Genomic DNA, 10,407 nt, shown 5'->3' on the forward strand with positions numbered 1-10,407 from the left:
GTAAATGAGAATGCCATTTATTTATCTGTTTTCAAAACCAACACATAAATACAAATTTTGTCATTTACAATGCCAATAGCTCTAACTTTTCCAAAGGCGAAACCATTGCATTGTAAATGCTTGTTATGAAAGTTAGCCGAGGTAAAGATTTGCCGTTTATCACATCTCTCTTGCGGTAACTAGATGAACCACGGCGCTCGGATCCCTGATTTCTGCCCATTTTGAACTATCTTGTTTTTTTGCTTCACACAAAACTGCTTAACTCAATATATTGTTCCTTGGTTCTTCCCTTAGATGACAAATCTTAAATTGATTATATATTTGACAATTCTCTTAGAAGCACAAGATTGTGGGGCGAGTAGATTGGATGCTGAAAAAGCACATCAAGTGAATTTCAAGTATTGTGGAATCACTTGGATTTCCCTCCATTTCTTGCAGCATGTTCTGCCAACTACATAACCTTTGCTTGCTGGCAGTTTACAAAGAAAACTGAGGCATGAAATGTCAGAGCTGCACACCTTCAAACTGTGTCACGTGCGAATCAAGGGTGTAACACCAGCTCTAAGCTCATATTGAAACGCATTCTGTGCTGACGCTTCCACCTGCGCTGCTTCTATCCTGATGTTCTTCTCTTTGATTTGCAGCATCATCGAGAAAGGCGAGGAGAGCTGCCAGGCCCTGATCGAAGCGCACAAGGAATGCATGAGGTCTTTGGGCTTCAAAATATGAGGGCGTCAAGGAGCCGGCGTGCTGTGTGTGTGGTAAGTATAGAGGCTGTGAGTGACTGCAGGAGGTTTCAAAATAAGGGTGTATGCGGGTATGGCATAGTATGGTATGGTATACCGGTTGTGAGCGACTGCGAGATGTGCTTCAAAATAAGGTTGCATTAGTGTGTGTGTGTGTGTGTGGTAAGTATGCAAGCTGTGAGTGACAGCAGGAGGTTTCAAAATAAGTTTGCATTACTCTGTGTGTGTGTGTGTGTAGTAGGGGCCACTGATGACCGTAATTTGTATGTTCCAAAGGTGAAAGTGCAGATATGCTGTTTGTATGACGCCTGGGCTTCAACACATGGAGTCATTGATAACCAGCTGTTGGGTATTAAAGGGGACACTTGTTGGTTATAAGACTGGAAAGTGGTGAGGGGCACACGTGGTGCATCTGTAGGAAGTGCAAAGTGCCATCATGGGACGCAGCCTGTGTTCACAAATATGAGCACCAATCGGCTTCTCTGTAGAGTTCATGGACATCAGTGGAGAAGTGTGGCTCAGGGGTTAGAGGCAGCAGACCCGGAAGCTGAGATCGGTCCTGGACCAGGGTTCAATTCCCCGCCTCGGCGGGGTCTTGGGCTAAAAATTCCACAGACTCGATAATTCTCGCCCCGGTGCCTCCTCGACTCACGGGTTCACACTCTGCGACTCTGGGCAATAGCTTGCTTAATCTCCACAACGGCCCCTCGCGGCGGGATGCCTGACTTTCACCTTGTGGATACCCTGCTATCTCACAGGGGAATACCAGGATGGGTTCCCTAAGCAAGCGCCGGGAAACCCACTGCGGGTAGCTGTGCGCTATATAAGCTCAACTACATTTACATTTACATTTACATCAGGAGGTGTTGATCATCGCAGCGATGGCCGTGCGTTGTGTGTGGGGAGCGCAGATCTGTGCGACAAAAAAGCCGTCTGCTATGTTGCTTCCTAAAGTAGTTCCCTGAGAGATGCATTGCACCCAGCATGGATACGTGGGACTCGTCTCGAGGACCCCTTTGGCCCTTGGTCATTACTGTTCTGCTGTCCAGTTCCAGTGCCACTGAAAGTGGGGTCTGATACGGATTGTGACCTTTAGCCTTTGCCCCCCAATTAAATCAATGAATGCAATCCTTTATTTCAGGTATGATAAATAGTCGCATAAATTAATTGATAAGACTGAAACACCTCGCCGTTTCATACATCTGTACATATTTGTTTTAATAGAACAAATGAAGAAAAAAATATGAGAGCTATTTAAAAACTGAACAAAGTGCAATTTCACGTCATATATTCTAAATCCCAGGTCCAGTGTACAAAATGCAGTTTTTGTGGCCAGTGATGTAAGCTCAGCTCCACCTCTCTTGCCGGTTGCATGTGCCCATATTTTTTTCCACTGGTTTGAGGCGATATTTACTGGTCATAGTGATAGAAAAGTAGTTCTTGTTCGATCCACGGTTTAGCGGAGATAGACACCATCTGCTCCTGGGCAGTTTTACTTCAGCTTTTCAATGGGGGGTGTAGTGTGAAGATCCAAAGTTGATAAGGGATATTGGCCGAGTGACGTTCAGTCCATTCTAGATTATTCCCTAGAGAGCCCGTTGGGTCTGAGAGCGCGTCCATTTGGGGACTGATAATGTGGATTAACGTAAGCTTCTACTGCACCGGTTTGATGATTAATGTAAAATACAATGATATGTTGGATCTGAAGCTGAACTTCAACCCGGGGAAGTTCCATGGATCTTTCTAATGTGTATAACTGAGAGGAAAGCTGAATCCAGATTCCGGTTATATATTTTTTGCTTAAGCAAAGGCATTTTAATGTGCAGAATGGAAGGTGGTTTCTGGCCTCCCAGTTAACCAACTGAAGAGAGCTCTGCTGCTTAGCACACTGACAAGTTTTCCTGAACCTATGGACTTAGGATTTGGGTCTTCCATAACATAATAGTCCTGAAATCAGGCTGCTTTTGGATGATATAATAGAATTAAAAATTAACACTCGGGTCTACATAGTGTAAGCTTGGCTGAAGGAAACACCTACCTAGAAGGCATCCTTTTAAAGGACATCGTCCCTCACCCAGCAGAGGTGGCACGCTTCATCATTGGAAACCTCCTCATATCTTGATGCCCAGTTATGATACAGGCTACAACCCCCTGCCTGAGCGGGAGGAGCTCAGGGATGTATTAGTGCTAAATGGAGGTATTTACTGAACACCCAATGAGAGAGCTGGGGTGGTAAGGGGTGTGCAGTGCAATGTGAAAAAGAAGTGATTAAAACTAATAACAGGGTTCACTGCATATCTTTATTCGGGCGACCCCGAGCTAGGATAAAAAATAGTAAGGCAAAGCTTCTTTCCTATCCGTGGCGAGCGGTTTGCCGGCACTCCTACATAAGGATAAAGACCCTTTCTCCCCTTGAGCTCCATGCAAAGCACAGCTGAGGTATGACACCCGACGTTTACGGGTACCACCTGTGAATCATTCACCACTGAACATTCCAAGAGATCACCGGTTTTGTATATCTGTACATTTGAAGATCTAAAAAAATTATGTTTAGTTCGGGGCACTTTTTAGCAGTAGCACCCTTGGGTCCTGAAGAAGGCTGCAACAGCTTCGGAGGTCACAGGCTGAAACATGTTGACCTTTGTGACAGTTTTGCGGGTCTAATGGTTCCCGCCATGCTGTTTTGTTTTTTAATCCTAGCCCAGGGTCGCCCGAATAGAGATATGCAGCACACCCTGTAGTTAGTTTTAATCACTGCACCCCTTATTGTACTTCATCCCCCGCTACCACTTCAGCTCTTTCATTGGGTATTTAGTATATATCTCCATTATCATCAAAATATCCCTGAGCTCCTCCTTCTCAGTAGAAGCCTGTATTATAACTAGGTATCAAGATGCAAGGAGGTTCCCAATGATGAAGCGTGCCACCTCTGCTGGGTGAGGGGCGACGTCCTTTAAAAGGATGCCTTCTAGGTAGGTGGGTTTTCTTCAGCCAAGCGTACAATATGTACACCCAAGGGTTCCTTTTGTGTTTGGTTATATGAATATGGGGAGCAAACCCTTGCATGTCTTTAAACCTTCTCTAGCCCTCCTTCCTTTTGAATCATAATAGAATTAAAGCCCCATATATTTTTAGAACTTTGTTTGTGGTATTCGGCCTGTTATGCATATGACTGCGTGTGTGAGTTATAAAGGTTTGAATTTAATCGGTGAAGCGTAAAGGGATTTGTAAGGTTTGATTGCACTACAGGGGAGTTTTGAGCTAGTGGGCTGAGCCAGCAAGGAACATTTTGCTCAAACCACTCTTCTAGAATCCAGGCAATAGATTTCTTTCAATATTGTTCAAAGAGTCAATCAGGCTTATTGGGAGATACTTACTTGGTATACCTTGACTGTCACAACATTTTAGCACCTGGTCATAAGTTCGAGATTGGTCCTTCTCTCAACATGCCATTGCATCAAAACACGATACCAACCTGTAGCTCTGCCTCGGGTAGATGAGTCTGTAGGGACTTGTCCATAAGCCTGGTGCTATCCCTTTCCGTTGTGATGTTTGTACATGCGTAACCTCTTGGAAGGTAACGGAACATGCGATTCATTATTTTAATGCTCCGTTGGTAAGATACGACCAGTCCACCGAGAGCCGTTCTCGTCTGCACTGTTATACAAGCTTAAAAGAGAGGATTCAATCGGTGCATTGTGAAATGAACCTCCAGAATTTGGGATTCTCTTCCTGCTTCTGATTTTTAGTCTACAAAGGAGCCTGGATCTGTGGTTGCTGCTCCTTCTTTCGTTGCAACTCGATCTTTGTTTCACCTCCTCCTGTTTTTTTTCTTCCTTTGCTCTATATCTTTGTTCTTTCCTGCTGACAGTCACCTCTATCCTTAACACTTCATTTTAATCTTTCATAACGGTCATCGATCTCTACCTGTAGGATTACTGGAATCTGAAAGAAACAGGTTAGTGTTAGATTCCTTACTTTAGAATATCCCCAGGCGTCAGACTGGATCCGAAAATTTTTGTATAGCAGTACCCCTGCGCGTCGTCTGCAGCTCCGCATCCGTCGTCGGCGGCGGGATGACATCGCCGGAGTACTTAGACGCCGCCCTTTCCGGATCCAGTCTGACACCTGGGGAAATTCTAAGGTAAGGAATCTAACACTAACTACTGTTTCTTACAGATCTATCGTTACCGAAGGTAGGTAACTTGTGCTTCTGGAGCTGCAAGCCTCAATTTAATAAAAGTCTGTGTGGATGTTGCCTAAATTTGAAGCCTAATTCCAATCGGACCAGTTCTCCTCATTTAATAGTTCTGCATGTGTTGTTGAAAACAGTGGCGCTGTGGAGTTCAGTTTCATGGTTTTGTAGAAGGTGCAGCCATCTGAGGTGGATATGAGATGGTCACCGTCACCTTCTAAGTGTTCTTCCTCTACCATGTCACATACTTCATGCTGCATTTCTGCACAATATTGTGTGTCTGTGAAACTATCTCTGGGTCCAGTGCTAATGGTGGACTTCTGGTTCACTCAGAGTTCTTTTATTAAAGGCACCAAGGACCTTAGAGGCAGTAAGTGTTTCTTGCTGGTGTGGTTTATAGTTATGTGTCTAGTTAGTTGTCCAAGAGGAGCTCTCTTCAGCTGTAGGATACCCTAACCCTTGTCCTCTTCTCTTCTTGGGTCATCATTATCTCTGAGGGTTTCTTGTTGAATATTAAAGTTCCCCGCTGTTACTGTCACGGGTCCTTTTTGGGCCAATCTTTTCAGTCTTTTGCTCAATGATTAGTCAAGTTTGTAAATGATAATTAATTGTGGGCCGTGTTTGGCAGATCTGTTTTTAGGCCTTGAATAAACAGATTATGAATCTGTGGGAAAAGTCAGGTCCAGCAGCTGGCGATGCCATGCCCCATTGGGATTAATTAATCTCTGCTGGGATCCAGATTATTAGTCCTGATGTGGGGCTACCCCCAATTTTGCCAAAAGTTCTGTTTATAAAGTTCAGTTTAAGAAGGAGCCAATGGCCAGGGTTAATGTAAGCTGCAAGTCACTGTCCAAGAAATCTGTCCCCTCTGTGCCAGACTTTGAAGAGTCCGGATGGACCAGTTCAAAGAAATTAAGTCTAAACCAGCAAAATAAGTTTGGACCCCCAAGAACTCCACCAGCTTTGGGTCGAGCTCTCATTATTAGAACTCCAAACAAAGTATTGCTCTTGTGGCTTACGTGGTCTTGTGTCATATGGACCACTGCAATGACTTCTACACCGCAATGCTGAAAAGAGATCTCGGCAAATATTGATCTGGTTTAAATCGCCGGCTCATATTTGGGCGAGGATCACAGGGTCGGATTAGCTCAGTGCTGGGCCCTTTCAGTGGCTCTCAGCCAGATATTGACGCTGTGCCTAATGCTCCAGGCTGGACAACTCCTAGACCCTTCACACTGTACATTCCGGCAGCAACAATATCCTGGCAGAAGATCCCTGCGTGTTCAAGGATCTATGCCTTAGAATGCCGCTACCTGCCCGCCGCTGTCTCCCAAGATGTTGTGATTGAGAGCCTGAAGTGCCACTCCCCTTGGGCGCTGTTCTCCTGAACGTCTATATACCATACAGAAATTCAAGAGCTCTGGATGTCGGTGATGGGCGATGGATTTCTCTCAGTCCGTCCATAGTGTGCGGAGTGTAAAACAAATTCTGAAAGATTCCAGAGATGTGAATGAGTAGAGTGATACCAGTTTTAAGATTCCTCAGGGGAATAAAGCTTGTGGCTTTTTTTTAGTGGGCAAGACATGAACCTTGAAGTAACTTTTTCATCTCACAGAGCAGACAGTCTTTGGACCGCTGATTATTGGCCCTGTCCACTGCCGTATACAAGACTAAGGCTTGACTGCTCGATGTCGCTACCCAAGGAGAGTCGAGTGTTCCGTCTCTATAACTTGTTTATCCAGAGTAAAGGGAAAGAGTACTGGAGGCCCTGGGACACCGGGAATAAATTACAGCCCCACCATGGTTGCTTTCCCGTACCCGCTGATGTACAAAAACAGACAAAAGGCCTAATTTCTGCGTTTAAAAGTTATCTTTGGGTCCATAAAAAATTTCATTAAAGAATTTGAGCATTCCACGTACAAGCTGACACTGCAGCAACCCAGACCACTACATCGTTTTCTGTGGGCAGCTTAATATCAGCTGCTTACAAAATACAACTCCATTTAGCATTTTTTTCATACTTCAAACTGGTCCCAACAGGCGCCTGTTGGTATAGCACGTAAGCAAAGAACATAACGTGGCACAGTTACTCTGCCTGTCCCTTCTCAGTGTAAAGAATGCAGGGTACGTCTATACTTCTGAGTCCCCACAAAGGGGTTGTAGCTCTTGGACAATACTTAGTTCACTTCCATGATCTGAACTGACCCTCTCATCATACCATACCCGAGAGGGGGCGCTCTTCCTACTGTGCATGTAAATCCGCATTGGCAAAGTAATCTTTTATGATTTTTCTCTAGTGGAAAAGCTTTCTCCAGCTTCTCGGCATACACCTCCAACTACTGCTAAGGAAGTTGTCTGCGTCATCACACACACACAACTGTTGAAACACATCCAGGAGCAGTGATGTGTTATTAGCACACTCAACACATCATATAAAGTGTAAAACGAGAGACCTGGAAATATATTAAATTTCTGTTCATGGTGGCGGGGGAGAGGGCGGAGAAGTGAGGAGGATAACACTAGGTGTAAGAACCTGCTGGGTCATGTGGGCCTTGCTGACATTAAAATGTTTCTTTAGGCCCGCGTCTTCTGAGTCTTTCCGCAGCAGGCGGGATGTGAACATTGAAGGGGGTGGATGGCTAGGCAACAAAGTGGGCTTGTGCTCTCCGCCTCCTCCCCGCTTGGTTTCTAGCGCTCCATTGTTAGTCGCTGCACCAAAGCTTGCTGCTGCTGGTTCCCTGTGTTACAGGGTCCTGGTTACCTCCCTAGGTGCAGTAATTGTAGTGAGCAGCACTTGCACCTCATAGGCAGAGCTGGTACACCATGTGCTGCAGCAGGGCAGGTTGAGGTGCAGCAGAAGCAAGAGAAAGATCCTCAGATACTAGTGCTGCATAGTGTCACATAACCCACTGTGCCACTAGTTATTGGAAGAAGTCTGTGCTTTCCCAATCAACGCAGCACCCAGATAGACCAATCTGGCCTGAGCAACTGCGGAGTAGTACCCCAAAAGGTAATGCGACACAGGGTAACATGACCAATACCCCCCAGTCTGGCAGAGCCAGTCTGTTCGTTTGTGCTCTCTGTGCATATAGAAGGTCACTGAAGTAATCCAACAGGTTCAACTTGTAGGTAACCACTACCTGAAGACCCTACTCTACCCCCAGATTTAGCTAACCGCCAGAATTTGCTATACCCCCGGATTGGTTATTTAATTACCTTTCATATTGTGGGTGGGGTTGGAGGGTTATGCACATTCCAAACATACCAGATTCTGGAATGCCGAGCACCTTTTGCAACTGGAGAAAACAATGTCCTTGAGAGGATAAAGGAAGCAGAAACAGCCATGTCCAAAGAGGGCTCTACAACAGCAACCCTTCTTTTCATGCTGGTACACCAGCCACCTGCCGGCCTCCATGAAGCCAGGGGCATGGAGACCAAGGGCGCCTGCAGCCACAGGCTGCCGGACTCCGTAAACATCACTCAGTTTCTTGGCAACAGCACCCTCCACCATAGGGCCAGTTCACAAGAGGCAAAGAAACTGGCGGGGTCTATCACTCGAAGGGTTCAGGCCTCACTGCTATGTGATCGTCTTCCCTCTCCCATCAGATGGACCACTACTTTCACAGGGTCCGGTCCTCCCTCGACTGGAAACTAGCATCCTAAGACCGGTTTTGGGGTTTCACCCTTCATCAGCTAGGATAGGAGGCGAATGTTTGATTTACTCTACATTCCGTCCATCATATGTATGTCTCTTGTTTTCTCGCCCTCAGTGCGCCGGGTATGCCCAGATGTGGGTCCCTTCCTCACTTTGCCACTGGATTCAAGCTATCCTGGCTGATGAGGGGTGAAGCCCGAAACCGGTCCCAGGATACTTATTTCCGGTCCAGGATACTTATTTCCGGTCCAGGGAGGACATGGTTTGGCTGTTTGGGCTGGACTGTTCCCATGAGGCACAGGGTCAAGGCTGATTTGCATATGGCTGGGTCCAAACTGGGGTAGCATGGTGAGCAAAAGACCAATGAATTTAACCCAGATCAATTGACTGGGGGTGAATGTTTGAATTACTCTACATTCCGTTCATATGTGTGTCTTTTCCGAAATCAGTCCAACAGCAGGCACGGAAAGACTTCCTCGAACAGGGGTAAAGTGAGGCTTGTATTCTGTGCATTCTTAAACTGTAGCTCCGAGTACGTCTGTCTTTACATCGAGCCTTTATGTTGCCTCAATCATTGTCCCACTTTCTAAAATCGTTACAAATGCACTGATCTGCTAAGAGATTGCCAGGACAAAACCTTTCTGATTATCTTTGAATAATGTTTGTGAATGTGTAATTCTGTAATTCCGTGTCTAAGTCTCTCCTTTTTTTGCACAGGGTTTGCTGATGGACGGATGTTTCTACAGGAGCTGATCAAACCTTTAACTTATTTCTGTGCACTTCAGGAGGCAGCCGTGCTGGGTGGCTGCTTTTTCATCACCCGAGCCTTGTCGATTGGCAGATGGAGTCTATTTTTCTTTTAATAAAATGTTTAAAGAACAAGGATGGCCTATTATATTTATTTTATTTGCTTCTTATTTTACATTATTCTGTGAAGTTTATGAACGTTCATCCGACAGAGCGTTAACGATGACAGATCGCCGATAACCACTCATCGCAATATTAATTAACCAAAAGATATTGCTGCACATTAAGGTTTTACTCACTTTAATTGAGCGAACTCTCTGGTCTCCAAAGACTATTGTGGCAGAAGCACAAGTCATGCCGTGAAGCCTGTTCTGCCTTACTTGGCACTATCTGTAATGGATACCGTTGTTTACCACTGATGCCTCAAGGGTCTGTGTATCAGTGACTGACTGGAAAACCACATTATGCCCTTTGAATTTCTAATCCTCTGCAATAAAAAAAAAAAAACAACTGAAAATTGGAAAGTCGTTCATGGTCTGCTCCTCATTTCAACATTTTTGATTCACTCACATTTCTCTTGCACAAAAGACTGCTGTCCTTGGGCAGTAGCAGGCGCTCTTGTGCTCTAAATGTTTTGCAACAGGCAGTTCATCAGCAGAGTACCAAGAGGACTTCTTCTGGCTGGGTGCAGAGGTCAAAATATTGAGTTTGGCCCAATGCATTTCAATGGAGACCGGGGGTACTCGAAGCCACACTGCTTGCAGGTAGGTATATCAGTTTCAGGGCCCTGGCTTTGGTGGTTAGAAAGCAAGGGGGCACAAAGCAGCACCAAACATACATCACCTGCAGCACAGCACGGCAGGGTGTAAATTCAGCGTCGGGCACCCAATGCTTTCTAGTGGAGACTTTGCTTTCAACAGGCTGCCGGCGTCGAACCAGAGGTTGCAGGAGGGAGACCAACGATAGCAGAGGTAAGTAGAGATGTAGGGCTGTCGATTCAGCTTACCATGGCCTAGGGACTTTGGGTGCAGGGGTGCCTTTAGACATCTGATTCTACTTACCGG

At 45.6% G+C, this 10,407-nt stretch overlaps 1 protein-coding gene across 2 annotated transcripts in view; it reads left to right on the forward strand.

Annotated features, from left to right (window-relative positions):
* The window catches only part of COX17 (cytochrome c oxidase copper chaperone COX17), a 44,288-nt gene extending 34,810 nt beyond the window's left edge, over positions 1–9,478 (forward strand). For both annotated transcript variants that reach the window (XM_078655876.1, XM_078655877.1), the window contains exons 3-4: positions 645–761; positions 9,314–9,478. In XM_078655876.1, the coding sequence (XP_078512002.1) occupies positions 645–729 (85 nt within the window). In that variant the 3' untranslated portion in view covers positions 730–761; positions 9,314–9,478. The remainder of the gene's footprint in view (positions 1–644; positions 762–9,313) is intronic.
* The last annotated feature ends 929 nt before the right edge of the window (positions 9,479–10,407 follow it).

The sequence above is a fragment of the Lissotriton helveticus genome, chromosome 8, assembly GCF_964261635.1.
Source record: "Lissotriton helveticus chromosome 8, aLisHel1.1, whole genome shotgun sequence".
NCBI lineage: Eukaryota > Metazoa > Chordata > Amphibia > Caudata > Salamandridae > Lissotriton > Lissotriton helveticus.